Source organism: Eleginops maclovinus, chromosome 10 (assembly GCF_036324505.1).
Source record: "Eleginops maclovinus isolate JMC-PN-2008 ecotype Puerto Natales chromosome 10, JC_Emac_rtc_rv5, whole genome shotgun sequence".
Classification (NCBI taxonomy): Eukaryota; Metazoa; Chordata; class Actinopteri; order Perciformes; family Eleginopidae; genus Eleginops; species Eleginops maclovinus.
In genome coordinates this window covers 9,316,129-9,331,648 of record NC_086358.1, presented here as the reverse complement: position 1 = coordinate 9,331,648, position 15,520 = coordinate 9,316,129, and the positions used below count along the sequence as shown (strand labels likewise).

General features: G+C 38.0%; 2 protein-coding genes across 3 annotated transcripts in view; both read left to right on the top strand.

The window, feature by feature from the left end:
* Positions 1-1,868: 1,868 nt before the first annotated feature.
* Positions 1,869-6,409, top strand: LOC134870689 (ras-related protein Rab-5C-like). Its single transcript, XM_063892998.1, has 6 exons — positions 1,869-2,412; positions 3,248-3,570; positions 3,948-4,099; positions 4,770-4,892; positions 5,029-5,122; positions 5,490-6,409. Exons 2-6 carry the CDS (start codon positions 3,402-3,404, stop codon positions 5,621-5,623), a joined length of 672 nt encoding a protein of 223 aa, XP_063749068.1. The 5' UTR covers positions 1,869-2,412; positions 3,248-3,401; the 3' UTR covers positions 5,624-6,409.
* A 5,283-nt stretch (positions 6,410-11,692) lies between these two features.
* Positions 11,693-15,520, top strand: part of LOC134870484 (zinc finger protein 385C-like) — a 58,077-nt gene continuing 54,249 nt past the window's right edge. For both annotated transcript variants that reach the window (XM_063892668.1, XM_063892667.1), the window contains exon 1: positions 11,693-11,816. In XM_063892668.1, the coding sequence (XP_063748738.1) occupies positions 11,780-11,816 (37 nt within the window). In that variant the 5' untranslated portion in view covers positions 11,693-11,779. The remainder of the gene's footprint in view (positions 11,817-15,520) is intronic.

Genomic DNA, 15,520 nt, shown 5'->3' with positions numbered 1-15,520 from the left:
AAACAGACTGTGTGCATGAGTGTGTGCACGTATGTACATTCAAAGATGTTACAGATTAGATTAAAAAACACTACAAAACTATAATCCGATAGCTTTATTAGCCAGCCCAAAAACACATTGAAATATGTCTCAGTAAAAGTTATAGGGAAATTAGTCTACCTATAAAGTGCAAAATAATCACATTGTTTTCTGGCCTGCTGGCAGGACTCTGTCATACACAGCAGGCAGGGGAGGAGGTGGTGAAGACAATAATAAAAAAAATGCAATACTTGTTAAATGTTTACTTGGCAAGTGCCCACATATACTGTATGCTCTGAGAAGGGTCATTAGGGTCTATTAAATGTTACCAATATTACCCATTTACGGGTTAAGAGTAGTATACAGAAGTATATAAGTTGTTTTGTTTTTCACAGGAGGTTACTATCGGGCTACTTTGTTCTATTCCTATATTTCAGAATTTCACACTGCCCAACGAATTACCAAATTTCCCTTGTTGGGAAAGTAAAACTTGTGCTCCCCATATTCCCATACAATTCCAGAGGGAATGTTTGACACTGGATTTCCCCTTCATTGCGCAACAAGACCCAAATAAAAAGGAAACTGCAGCCAGGCAGCACACATCTGAGCGATCAACAGTCAAAGAAGACAGTCGACCCGGTGAGATACCTTATCTTGTTTATGTGGGTTTTTATTTGGATTTGAATGCTTCTAGGTCAATGTAGGGCCTACAATTTTATTCCTGACATGTTTTCACCTTTGCTTTTCATATAGGTATTTGTATACATACATGAGAAAACATGAAGACTGTGATTCTCGCTCTCATGGTATTGGTGGTGTTCAGCCAGGGTAAGTTCATGTTCAGGAGAAAGCAAAAATAACTTGTTGTCGATTCAATATATTCTTCATCGGCATGAGTGTTTTTTAATGTTTTCTTCATAATAGTTTCTCTTTTACTTTGTGTGTGTTGTTTTTTTGTTTTTTTGTACCTTTTTATGTTCTTTAACTGTGTTTATGTATGCACCATGTCAATTCCTTGTGTGTGTAAAACCTACTTGGCAATAAACCTGTTTCTGATTCTGACAAAAACAACAAAAACCAAGTAACCTTTGAACTGTGTTTGTGTTTTTGAGAGCTAAAACGCAATTATTATAGAGTCATGAAAATGCAGCGCTATACAAACTTTTTGTCTTTTCTTTCCCAGGTGAAGCATTGAAGTGTTACTGTGGAGGCACCACCAAGATATGTTCAGGCCGAGTGGAAACCTGCAGTTCGAACCAAGTCTGTGGCAGCATTATTATTCAAGTTGGCCCCCGTAAGTATAAGCCACTCATACTAGTATGTTGAAAAAAAAAAAAAAAAGAAATCCCTAGGGCATTTCATGTTCAATACTTTCATTGTTTCATACTGTTATTTTTGTTCATGTCTTCACAGATGTCAGCCACTTCAAAGGCTGCATGAATGCAAATGACTGCAGGCGGCTGAGTAGCTCACAGGTGACGTCTGGATCCTGCTGCAGCCGAGATCTGTGTAACTGATCAATTAACGGCATGCTGCACAACTTCCAGTTATACTAATAAGCTGCACTCATATATTGTGTATTTTCTTTTTAATAAAGATCAATCAGTTGAAGCAATTGTTCTTCATTATTTTAAGTATAGATAACTTTTTATTTTTCTAAAGGAATTCTTATTTTTAAATATTCACATTTATCTGTATAATTTAACAATTGTCACACTTTAATTAAGGATTTCATGTTTTATAAAGAAAATCCTACGCCGATGTTACAATATCGAACATGAGTGGTGAAATATTTGTGGGAATGTTTTAATGGTTATGTTACAAAATGTGAATTATATTGCATATTAATCATTTCAAAAAGCTAATTTAATAACAAAGTGTGGGTATTTAACATAACTTGGGCTCAGGTAAAGTGGAAGCACCTGAGAATTACAGTTTTAACACATTAAAATGACAAAGTATCTAGCAATAAACTTCCTTCTGATTCTGATATACAATTTGTAATTAAGAGTTCAGTAGTGTGAGGTTCTTTTAAAATCGTGGTAAAATAAGATGTGACTATTGTTACTTTGTATTAATGCACGTAAAATGTGATATATAATCAATACGGTAAGAACAAATTCAACGTTATATTTAATTAGTTCAACATTTGTAATGACGTTGAAGATGTTGTCAATATGACAGGCCTGCCTTTGAGGCCCGATATCCGGCCATCTGATTGGCCGCAAATTGCGTCACATGACTGACAAAACCAGGAAGTATTTTGGTTACCCAAGGCGGAAGCGTATATTTTACTTAACCTGAAAGTGTTTTCAAGAGAGAACATAGTTTACTAGGACGAACACGGTTACAACTTACTATTCACAGGGGGGATTGGATGTCCTTACGTTGTTGGTAAGAACACAAACTTGCTATGTTTGTCATTTGAGTATTTATTCTTGTTAGCCGAGGTTAGCATGCTAACTGAGCGTTAGCTTCGAAGCTAACTTACAATTGTTGTTTTTTATATGGTTATTCGGTCAAAGTCAGTATCAGCAGGCTAATCAGTTATTTAAACGTTGTTATATTCGTGTTGTTAAGTCAAATAAATATAATTTTCTAGACTATATTTATACGATTGTGATGCAAGATATTAAAAGCTGTGTGTCATCTCAGTTATGTTATATTAACAGATTTAACCACCTTTAGAGTATCTCACCTTTTAGAAACTATCTCTCCCAAATGTGATCTTACTAAGGATTAAATCATTCCTACAAACGTTTATAGAGTTAGGTTTTTATGTGGTTACAACCAACATTACACTGTACACTTAATAATTCCCTTTCCTATTTCTATAAACAAACACAAATATTTCGGCTGCAATATATACGAATTATTTTATCATCAATTGATCATGAATGATACATTAAACAGTTTGTTTACAGACTTTCAAAATGACTTCTTTAAAACCCCCCAAATTTACCTTTACCTATCTTAGGTTTCATTTATGATACAGAGCACAGCAAAAACTTCACCTTTGAGAAGCTACAACTAGATCATGTTTTGAAAAAAAAAGAATGAAAAGTTTTAATTAGTTGGCAATTATTTTAGTTTTTACTGACATTTTTTTATGTTAAAGGTTCCTTGGCAGTACGTCTAGCACAACTGCTCATACATAATTTGTTTTGAGTAGTTCTAATAAATCCACTGATAATCCAGTGATTTTCCATGTTTTCGTTTTTCACGGTAGACGAGGCGACCCAACCGCTGCCCAATACGATCTGGTTGTTCCCACCGGGAGTTTTGGCTTCTGACCCTGCTCGCAGTCGGTGCCTGTGCTTCCAGACTCAGCGTTAACCTTTAGTTTCAGCCCATCTCATCCATAACTGCCCCTTTCTCTGTCAATGGCTGGGCGTGGTGGAGGATCAACCAGGCCAAATGGTGCTGCAGCAGCAAACAAAATCTGCCAATTCAAACTGGTGCTGCTGGGGGAGTCAGCCGTGGGCAAGTCCAGCTTAGTGCTGCGCTTCGTCAAAGGCCAGTTTCATGAATTCCAGGAAAGCACCATCGGAGGTAAGAGAAAAACTTCTTGACTTTGGAAGTGGCTCTAAATGGATTTTGGCTGTCTCAGTTTGCAAATTGTGTGAACATGTGATGAATATCATTGAATGTATGGATGAATGTATCAACAATAAGACCAATATAATTAGTTTAGACAGGTAAGTATAAAGACATTCTCATTTCTATCCTCTGATATTTTCACTCACTCTTTTCCCAATGCCAAAAATGAACTTGAATGCTCCGATGAAGTGACATGTTTCATTAATTAACTAAGAAATTCGGGGTGCGAGTATGAGAGCGTATTATAGCACTCACGGCATACATGAACAGGATTAAATGGCACTAAATCATCCTCATTCCATTGATCAGTATTATCCTGCTCTCCTCAGCCGCCTTCCTTACTCAGACAGTCTGTCTGGACGACACCACTGTGAAGTTTGAGATCTGGGACACAGCAGGTCAGGAGCGTTACCACAGTCTGGCTCCGATGTATTACAGAGGAGCGCAGGCAGCCATCGTGGTCTACGACATCACCAACACAGTAGGTTTCACCTGCAGGGAAACCAAGCAGGACCGTTATAAACTCAGATGACTTGTTGCTATAGCAGTAGCGTTTTAGTTTTACTTCACTTAAGCGGTCTGTAGGGCTGCAACTAAAGAAATATTTTCTTTATCGATTAACCTGACAATTATTTCAGATTATTTTGCCTGATTGGTTTGGTCCTTTAAATGTCTAAAAATGTAAATAATGATGTCTTTTTTGGAAAGGTCCTATCGTAAATTGTATTGTTTTGTCAGTCTGAAACCCAAAGTTATTTAATGAACTACAAAATATAACAGAAAAGCAGATTTTTAAAAATTGTATTGAGGAGGCTGAAAAAAGCATTGTGCATGTTTTTTTTATCTTAATTGTTTTCATATTCCTCGCTAATGTTACCAAAATATATCAATTCTAAAAGTTCAGACAAAACTATGAATATATTCAGAAGTCATTGTACATTTTGGAAGACCTTAGGAGATTTTATCTGATTGTGTGGCTCGTTGAAAGAATACTAGGTTCTGTGTTTCAAATAAAATCTCACCTGGTCTAGAATTAGACATGAAGCTGTTTTGACCTCACACAGTGACTCTTCATGTGTTCTACTCTGCCTAAATATAGTTATTTGTGTGAATATGTACATCGATATTAATACAGTTTGTTGCTCAACTAGGATACATTTACACGAGCAAAGAACTGGGTGAAAGAGCTGCAGAGACAAGCCAGTCCCAACATAGTGATCGCTCTGGCTGGAAACAAGGCCGACATCGCAAACAAGAGAGCCGTAGACCTTCAGGTATGATTTCGTACAGCAGAATGATTTCACACATCAAAGCGTTAGCCTTCATTTATTCAATTGTAAAATTGTTATAAACCTTCCAGTGCCGTTAATGTTTATTTGTGTCACTTTAATATCTAAATGATGTGCTTAGGAGGCCCAAACATACGCTGATGACAACAGTCTGCTGTTCATGGAGACCTCTGCTAAGACCGCGATGAACGTCAATGAAATTTTCATGGCTATTGGTAAGTAAAAATTGCAGAAATTTCAAAACAAGACAACTGACAGTTACTTTGACAGACCTCGCATGAATTAGATAGCTACTTGATTCATTTTTGGCCATTTTGTGCTCATACTGACACTGGCTTTCAAATTGGAACATCCCTATTGTGGCAAAAGCAGATATATGACCCCATAATTTCACCCAAAATCAAATAAAACATTTAATCACATTAAGTACAAGCGGTTTGTTCAAATAAGATCTAAAAGGGCTGTTTGTGTCTAAGAGATTTTAGGTGAGGACCAAACTTAACGCTTGTAAGTGTGAAGTTTTCTTTTGAAGTTGCAACTTAACATAGCTCTTTTCCAACATCTGTTGTCTTCTCCCTGCAGCAAAGAAGCTCCCAAAGAGCGAACCTCAGGGAGCTGGACCAGGGGGGCGGACCAGGACAGGAGTGGATCTACAGGAGTCTGCTCCTCAGAGCCGCAGCAGCCAGTGCTGCGGGGGGGGCAACAGTGGCAATTAGCAAGTACAAAACAATGAACTTAGTGAGCGAGCGCTGAACATCGTTTTAAGGACAGCACGTAGCTAAAATCCCAGAGAGGCAGGAGAGGGCAGAGCCACTCGCCACCCCTGCACTTAAACTGAGATTACAGATGAGATTATCTGGATCCTCTTTGATTAAAGGAACTTTTTTTTTTAAAGAATCATAAGCTAGAGGGAATTACCAAGATCCCTCACTACTTCTGTCTCTCCCCCGTGTTTCTATCTACCTCCCTGTTCCTCTTCAGCCTCCCCCTCCTTTCATTGAATTCTGTCTTAAATGATTTTTGAAGAGTGACGATAAGGTTGTTTGCCATTTTCCGTATTTGTGTGTGTGTGTGCGTGTGTGTATAGTACATACACATACATGTATATTGGTAGTTGTCTTTTCTACTCTTCTCTCTATATTGATCATTACAATTAAATATACAAATACCCAACTACTAATGTGGAAATTGCATACGACAGAGCAAATAATCTTTAAAGGTTTTTGTCATATTACAATTAAGAGAACAGCATTGTGTTCTTGCTAGGGACCTGGACATGACTCAGTTATAAGGAAAGCTCTAGACTTTGCTTCTTGAAGCAGGTTTTGATTTAATAGGCTACACTTCTGAAGATGTTTCTGAACTGTGCAACAAATGCAGTTGTTTGCATTCATTGTGTTTGGATACCTGTAACACCCAAGAGTTGTTAGCCTTTTTTAAAAGAAATGTGAAAATAACTTGTAAATCTAAAAACAAAAGTAATAAATAACATGCAAGATTCATTTTGTTTTGAGTTGTTTGGCAATGGTATGGGATGTCATTGGAGGGTGACTATTTGGATGAGTGTTTTTTATGTTCAGGGGGAGGGTTCAAACTTCGATGGTCAGGTTTAGGGATTTTAAACAGCGTTTTTAGATTTCTAAGATACTTTATTTCCAGGACTATACGCTCTCTCTTATACAGGTATAATTTCACACATCTATATCACCAAAATATGAGAGATATGTCACTTGAAGCCAGTAACTAACACATGTATGAATCTTACCCCGTGTTATGCTATTGGAAAAAACATTTTTAAATGAGAGTTCTGAAAAAAGAAATAAGTGCCAAAAATAATCAGAGCAGTAATGTAAACAGTAAACCTTTTCCAACCACTAGATGGCAGCATCACCTTAATCTAAAGTCACAAATGCGTCCTTTACAAGGTATGTGTGGCAATAATGTCAAATATTCCTTTATGAGTAAGTAAGCTCATTCAATTGGTTTATAATTGGAATACACTTTGGTATTAAATTCAATGTCAAAGTTATTTTTTGTGCTAAATTGTTAATTCAATAGCTTAAAGAAAGTCTGCCAATCTGCGTGTATGTGAAAAGTGGACGGTATGTACATCAACTATGCCAAAAGCCATTAGTGGCAAAGTTAGAAAGATGTCTTGCAGAGGATCGGCACGGCAGTGGTTTGCTTCATTTATGGTAGCCTGATTATTGTGCAGCTCATTTCGAAAAAGGGTTTTGGTTAATGAAGCAGTACACTCTGTTTTAATGAACGCTGCCCTTTTAATAGAGGTCTGAAGCTCTGAGCTTTAAAGTTTATTTGCTTTAAAACTGTAACTGGTATTCATGCAAAGAAGGTTTTCTAGAAATGTAATTGTTTCATCAGACTGAGCGGATGTAGCAGTGAGATAATAGCCATGTTTCTGTTGAAATTATCACAACTTTTAAATAGATTTCTCAGGAAATCTACTAAGAAAGGACCTTGAAAGTAACACAGTCTTTCTTATAACACCTTTCATGGATAGCAAGCTTGTCTTCATGCTTTATTTTAAATGGGAATTATGCTAAATATAACAAAGTCAAATATGAGATTTCTTTTATGTGGTATCTTAATGAGTGGACTAATTGATGTTCAACCAAAAGGCAAAATAAACTAATGAATTATGTTTGCAGAAGAAGGCAGCAGGTTAAATGATTTCCTGTTGTTCTGACCCTTCATGTAAAACACATCTTTATTTACAAGTGTTAACTGACAGCCTTGCTGTTGTGGCTTTGATGTGTCAAACCTAACATTTAGTCCATGTTTAAAGCCATTTGCACACACACACACACACACACACACACACACACACACACACACACACACACACACACACGCCTCTGAGACAGGCAATGAGTGCCTCTGCCAAAAGCAGTCGGCCGCTCTGTTCAGAGTAAATTATTCTCATTTGTTGAACTGTCAGTCAAGATGTGTTCTGTCAGAAAAGAAACTCATTTCATACTTGGCGTCTGTGAATCCTAATGCTGTGAGAGCTGGACTCAAATTGACTGCGTTTAGGGGAGGAGATTTTCAGACAAAAGCAAATGTGCCCTGGAAATAAATGCAGCCTTTAAAGCGTTTACATTATTTATTATTTTATTGGTTCAAGAAATGAGACTAAGCTTGAGCATGGTGTAGTTTTAATAACAATAAGGATTTTCAGCATTGGTTTGAGTATTGTGAAGGCATGTGCTTTTTCTTGAGACACCAATGTGGCAAATTTTAAAGCAATACAAAAGACAGAAAAACCGACTGAGCCAAGCTCTCGCTCCGATGGATTCCTTCTATCTGCCTGGACAGAAAGAAATGTCATTAAATACCAAGGGCACAGGGACACGCTATCTGGATTGCATTCTGTAGGTTGAGATTCCTCCTGATAGCAATAGTATCAGTGATAATGTGCAATAGTTGTCTCTTATCTGAAATGAAACATCTAACAATGTTGCCACCGAGTAGGAAAATCATGAAACAGGAAACAGATAAAGCACAATGAACAGTCGTTGAATAGAAAGCACATTGGATGTTGAATAAGAATTTTCCCATGCTCTGTTTTATTGAACATTCACACTTTGGGAACTGATTACTAAAAGGCAAGTACTAAAGAATTAATCAAGTTTCTTTAAGGAAGTTATTTCTAAAATATCACTTCTCCGTGACCATTTCGCCCCTCTCTCAAGCATAGTTATTTTGCTGAGAAAACTCAAGTGGACTTTAGTGGCATTGGCCATCAAGGACAGAGGGGGCGATAGAACAATGATGTACACTCATCCCATCTCACCCACAATCATTTGAATCCGTTTTTTAAAGGTGTCATCATTTGTTGTCAATTCTTAGGATCAGTATTTTACCGTCACATTTTTTCATCTAACCTTGAATTTATAAACGGCTGTTTGTTACAAAAAGTCTGACGTTAATTTGTAGTCACGCAGATACTCTTAAAGGGACCCTATTACGCTTTTTGGGGTTTTCTCTTTTGTTCTATAGGTTTTTGTGCATGTAAATGTTCTCCCCCCCCCCCCCCCCCGCCTGAAACACCTTGATTGTAGTCCTTTGTTTACTTCCGCCTCTTAATGACACCATTATGTAACACTTGCGTTTCTATTGGCTAGTGCTCCAACACATGGTACATGATAATACAAGCATCTCGAAGCAGTTGACCAATCAAAACAGAGACGGCCAGCTAATCGATCAGAGCTTGCTGGGCTCTGGATTTCAGACAGAGGGCAGTATACGAAAAATGAAGACCTTTTTGAACATTACAGCAAGTCAACATGTCACAGTACAATTATGAAACCTGAATGTGAGTAAAATAGGACCCCTTTAACTGAGGATGGTGACACTGTTTAAAACTGAACTGCCATCAATATTTGTGTGCAGCATTCACAATGTTGCTATTCCTCTCCTCCAGATTCTCTCTCTTTAAATGAACTACTCTTATCTTTTAAAGTGCCATCTTAATCAAACTTTAGGGACATGGGAAGCGTTGCCATAGTGACCAGGTTAAACTGAAGGGTATTGCAGGTTTCTTGCTAATTCAGGGACCAGAGGAATAAAAATGTCCTATAATGAAAGCACTCCAGATAATTATGGAGCCAAGCATCAGTATTAACTTTGCTGCCTGATTGGACCACAGCTTCATGGAAATATGGCAACAAAATACACCATTTAAATATATTAGATTCAAATACTTTTTTTTTAAAGCGTATTTTCAAAGTTAACAAAACATGGTATTGCCTTGCATGTTCTTTTTGATAATCAACAATCATTGAAGTAGTTTTTGATGAAAAACCCCTGCTTTTCAGCTTTGAAAATATGGAAATGTCCCGCTTTTCTGTTTTATATCACATTAAGATGGTATGTTTGGGTTTGGACTGACAAAACAAGAAACACATTCTTGAAAGACATTACTTTTGACTGAGATGGATCAAATACGCAATCGATTAATCTGTAATAAAATTAACAGATCGATAATGGCAATAATTGATTGATTCAGCCCTTAATAATAATATCACCTTAGTAACTTCACCTACAAAATCTTCTTTCCTAGGTCACACAGAAAACCACAAGACGTCTAACACAAAACCAGCACACCCTATACCAACAGGAGACTCTGGTGTTGTGTGCTAGCTTTGGCTGCATGTTTTCTTTTGTATCCACAAACACAAGCAGATATGATATCTTACACCGTTGTCTCTGGTCACACAAGCCTGTGTGCACCTTTTATTTTTAGGGCGTCTGCCTTGTTGCGGGGGTCAAGCAGGGAGCGAAAGGACTTCAGTGAGAAGGACATAGCTCAAACTCCAAGTATGTTTCCACAGAGATCTATCATCGTCCGCCTGACAGCTGACCCAGACTCACACCAGCAGGTCGAACGGCCGCAGCAAATACCAGCATGAGTCTGTGTCACTGTACTCCCAAATTCATATGCAGGCATGTACTTTTGAACATGGCCCAACAATGTTAATAAGGGGCTTTAAAGGGGTGGGATGGGGGGTGATGTCTGTTGATAGAACACACACAGGACCCAAAGGTGGAGAGGATTTGACGTGTCAGGGTGATACAACATTTTCCTTTGACCCCTTTACCAATTCATCTTACTGCAAGTGGTTTCTATGTGGTGGTAGGTTTTGATAGATTTATAAATATGCATTCAGAAGATTTTAATGAGCAAATAATAAAACTATTATTAAAAATAGTTTTTTTTATTTGACTTTAGATTTAAGAAAACAAGAGCAGGCAGGTTTTGAAAAACGCGCTCAAGTGAGTTTACATATAAGACCACGGGGATTATAACAAATCAGTCTGTTGAATATTGTCCTCTGTGGTTCTGAATATGTTTTTAAAGATTACAAATCCCACCACGCAACCCACCTTACAAACAAGGTGTTGCTAGTTGCAATCTAGTTGCATTATGGTCGCATTATACTGCTATTGATTTTAATCTATATTTACTCTTGCAACTCAACTAAGTGTTGTCATCATGCAATACTAAATCACTGGAGTGACCCTTTAATATCTGCTCCACTGCACACCACTAAGTAGCTGAAAGGCAGATTGGCTGATCTTAGTTCATCGTATAGACATTTGGATTTTTGTAAAATGAAAATGAATGATGTCAGTTTAGAAGCAGTGGCAGCGACACTAGTTTGTCCACATCATAGCACTGAAACTTCCACTTTGTAGGGATCTTTATAAAACAATGTGTGTTCATGATTTGTGTAAATGCTTTTCGAAGAGCCAAATATCAAGTATGGGCATCAAAATCCGTTATACTATGCTCTACTACTCAATGTCTCATATTGTTGTCTTGAAGCCCAAAGCAGCCATATTGAAGAAACTCTCACACTAAATCAAAATCTATTTGAGTGGAAAGTATGCATTACTGTGTTTATCAAAGCTTGAACATGTGCAGCTATTAAATTACTATGGAGGGTAGGTTGGGGATGTTTTGCCATGTGTAAAGTCATATTCAAGAGTTGTATGTATTTCACATTATTATTCCAAATCTGTAAAGTAACTAAAGATATTAAATACATGTAATTGAGTGCAACTACAAAATTGTACTGGGGTAGAACGTTCAAAAATGTAATACAAGTCTCACAATTATACTTCACAGTAATTTTTAAAAATGTGCTTAGTTTACACCACTGGCCTGTTCCTTTGTTTTCTTACGGACTGATTTCATTTGTCTCTCCCTCTCTCTCTCTCTCTCTCCTTCTCGCGCGCAACGTTTTGGTATCTCAGTCGCGCAGGCGGCAGTGGCATATATGGAGGGATTGCGCACAGGACTGAAAAGCCTGCAGCTGAGCTCGCCCTGTAATCAGTGACACCTGGAAATGGAAAACGGCAACGGAGGAGCCGTGAAACACACAGGTAGGAAAACGCTTTTGATTCCCACATGTTGAGGCGGTTTCTCTGTTTGTGAGTCGTTTCGGATGCACGAAGACGATCTACTCTGTCCACTTATAGTTTTACAAAATGTTTCAACATAATGTCAGTGAGGTAAATATGCAGTTTTTGTTCTCGATCGAACAGTCACAAACCAGCAAATACGTTGTTAGTTGTGTTGGTAAAGCTACAGGAGGGACAACAGTGAGTCTGCAGGTGTTTTACTTTTCTTAAATCAACACATTTACCCTCTAACCCCTCCCTATAACAATAATGTGGTTATGCTGTAGTTGTTGAACCAACTTGTTGTAAGGCCGTGAATGTTTGAGCCAGGATGCAAAAGTGACCCTTTTTGAGAAAAAGTTGAGCTTTCAATTTGATAACGTGTGTTATGTTTACTTAATTCACGAGTTTAGAGTTGGAGTTTAATAAACATTATGATATGAAAAGTGTGTTTTAGTTTTATCTTTACTAGTGGTTCTTCAGGTGATGAAGGTCAAATGTGATAAAACAGGTTAATGAAAGGAGTCATCATCTAGGCCTTGGACTTCAAAGTGTGTGTGTGTGTGTGTGTGTGTGTGTGTGTGTGTGTGTGTGTGTGTGTGTGTGTGTGTGTGTGTGTGTGTGTGTGTGTGTGTGTGTGTGTGTGTGTGTGTGTGTGTGTGTGTGTGTGGATGCTCATGTTAACCACCTGAATAATTCTGCTGAAGCAATTGGAAATTAGAAGTAGGGTCAGTCATAGACAATGAGAGACCGATTTTTTAATTTAGGAAATTAAAAATACATTGCAGCATTTATCAAGCAGGGCCCCATTCTGAAATATTTCCCTCGCCTTTTTACTTTTATTTATTTTCTTGTGAAGCCTAATCTTAGCTGTTTTAACATTTGTCTTTAGTCATTTACAACCTTTTTCCTAAAGGACTTATTGAGGGTGACTGTTGTACAGTATGTGTGGGGCTTTTGATCCTCTACTCAATGTGAGTATATATAATGGGCAAAAATGCAACCGCTTTTATTGTCTTGTGTCCTCCAGAAAAGTGAGCTTTGTTATTAGCGTTTATTCTTTTTGTCTGACACTGTCAACAAGGCCCAATATGACATTTGCATGTTGGGTTTTGTCAGACCAAAAATTAAAGGAACAGTAAATGCTGACATTTGAGAGACATTTTACAAGAAAAAGAATGATTTAATCACTTGTTTGAAAATACAAGTTACAGAATCCTTTTTCAGTCAGTTTTATTATACATCATTCAAAGTGTTGAAACACATTGTGAGTCAGCCTTGTTGCTCACATTCCAGCTTATTTGTGTTTCTTCCTGTGTGACTTCACTGTCCTTACTGTGTGTGTTGCCATGGCTTACTCAGCTGCTACTCAATTCGAAACGAGTATACCCACTTAAACACCAAGCGCTGGCCACATCATCATCTTCTGCATCTTCTTTAGATGACCTTGCTCGCCTCCGTCCCCCTCTGCATCAGTTTCAAACCTAAATGGCTCCAAATGACGCCCGCCTTCCCGCCTGCCAAGCACCGCCCAAGAGATGTTCTTTCCCACTGCATGCGAGCAGTCACTTTCACTGTGAACAAAAGGTTCTTGATTCATCAAATCCCGCACCTCCTACTGCCCACTCTCCAGAGTGATGCTGTAATTTTCACTAGCACTGCTCCTGTGTGATGCGGGGAGAGTTCATAGTGTTTTTGTCGTACCTTGTAATGATTCTGGTGGTGTTTTGCTGTAGGTGTGTACACAGCTGGGACACACTTACACTCTCCAAGCAGCATGATGACTCAAATTCACAAAACAAGCCTCTTAAAGAAGTGTTTTTGTATAGAATATTTCATACATAAGGTAAACTCATTCTGCTAAATAGACTTTACATTGAATATGTTGATGAAAAATAATTGAAAGGCAATAGGTAATTGTTTTTGGGCTCGTTTTGAAGAAGTGACTCTGACGATGAGCACATTTTAAATCCTCTGAAAGGCAATGACAGTGAAACACCTGTATTGCACCAGAAACAGTGCAAAAAGGTTCTGAGAGGTCTGGTTAGCTTCTGGGTGCGTACAACAAATTGTGGTGCAAGGCCACACGTAAAATATTCTTAAAGGCTTTTTTGGGAGCACTGGAGGACACAAGCTGCCTAAAAAAAAAGCCGACAGATCCTGTGTTTCCTTTCCCCTGCACACACAGCTTAATATTTACTATGGGGGTCAATGTCTTCATAAGTCAGGCAAATGCAAATATTGAATGTATAGAGCTGAAATCAAATAAACAAGTAATTGACAACTGTTTTCAAAAAGACTGCAAAATGTGCAATAATAACATTGAATTAGTTACAGCCAAAGCACCCCCCCCCAAAAAATGAGCTCCTATGTAGGCCTGTCTTTGCTACTTACCCAGGTAGATACAATTTAGTTTACTAAATAAAGTTACATATATTATTTAAACAGCTACCAGTTATTTGTGTATGCGTTCAGGACTATTTTCTGTGGCGTATTTACTACCCTAGTGATGAATTCAGCTGCAGGACGGTGAATGTGGGATCTACTTTATATTCCCTACAGTGCACAGTTAATCTCTGAGACATGATGGGTGGATAGGCCACTCTAAATATCTTCAGCCACCTCTCTGGAATGATGTGAGAAATCCAAACATTGATCTTCGTTTAATAAAAAAAGAAGAAGAGTTGTGATGTGTGGCTTTACCCTACTTCAGCAGAGCCAGCGTTTACCCTCACATGAATCAGGGTTTATGCTTTCACTTCCCAGATATAGCACATGGCTATAGGTCACATTCCCAGATTACTTCTCCAAACAGTGGTGATGAAGTTCAGTGACCAGCCTATCTTCCCCCCACCCCTCTAACTTTCTCTCCCACCTCAGAGCGGTGTCCTCTGTACTTTGGCATTTGGCCATCGCCGTCTGTCTCAGTAAAAACCATCGGCTGTGAAATTGAGAATAATCATGTGGAACGAGATTGGGACCGGAGCAGCTTGAGCTCCAGCCCTTCGCTGACAATGGACTCATGGCTCCTGCTGATAAAGTCCACCAGGGATTGAACAATAACCTACAAAACCCTTTTTGTTGACGTGTGAAGAATACGAGTGAAAATCTACAGACTCGTCAAGCCTTTAGTTTATCACCCAGATCTGATACTTGTTTATGTTTTAAAACAGACACTACGGAGATATTCATTTGGCACTCATAAATACTAAAACTAATGTGTGTGTTAATAATACTTCATTGAAAGTATTCAAGTTTGACTAATGAATTATGCATACAAATGTCTTTTCCTCTATCTGAAGAGCCTCTGGATAGTTGGCGAGATAAAATACAATAACCATGAAATAAAAAACCTAACATGAAACATTCAAACCCCATGAGGAAAATACTACATGGAACCGAAAGGGTAACGTGTGGTATTCCTTTTATCTGTGCTGCACTTAGAGACATGATTGTATGCTAATTTGAAACATTTTCCTATATTGTAGGGGCTATCAGAAACTACTCAACTTTAATGTTTGAAATAGACAAACATGTCACAAAGTTCCTTAATAGTAATAAAAATGTTGATTAAACAAACGCTGTGCTCGCATTAAATACTGATCTAATACGCTGTCAAGTTTATTTAATTTGTCTCTTTAATAAACTTCTTTTTACATCATGAACAATGGAAACCAAACTGAAAA

Coding starts and splice junctions, on each gene's coding strand:
- LOC134870689 (XM_063892998.1), top strand. CDS start 3,402: ATGGCTGGGCGTGGTGGAGGATCAACCAGGCCAAATGGTGCTGCAGCA. Junction 4,100..4,769: donor TCTACGACATCACCAACACA/GTAGGTTTCACC, acceptor TTGCTCAACTAG/GATACATTTACACGAGCAAA. Junction 5,123..5,489: donor TGAAATTTTCATGGCTATTG/GTAAGTAAAAAT, acceptor TTCTCCCTGCAG/CAAAGAAGCTCCCAAAGAGC.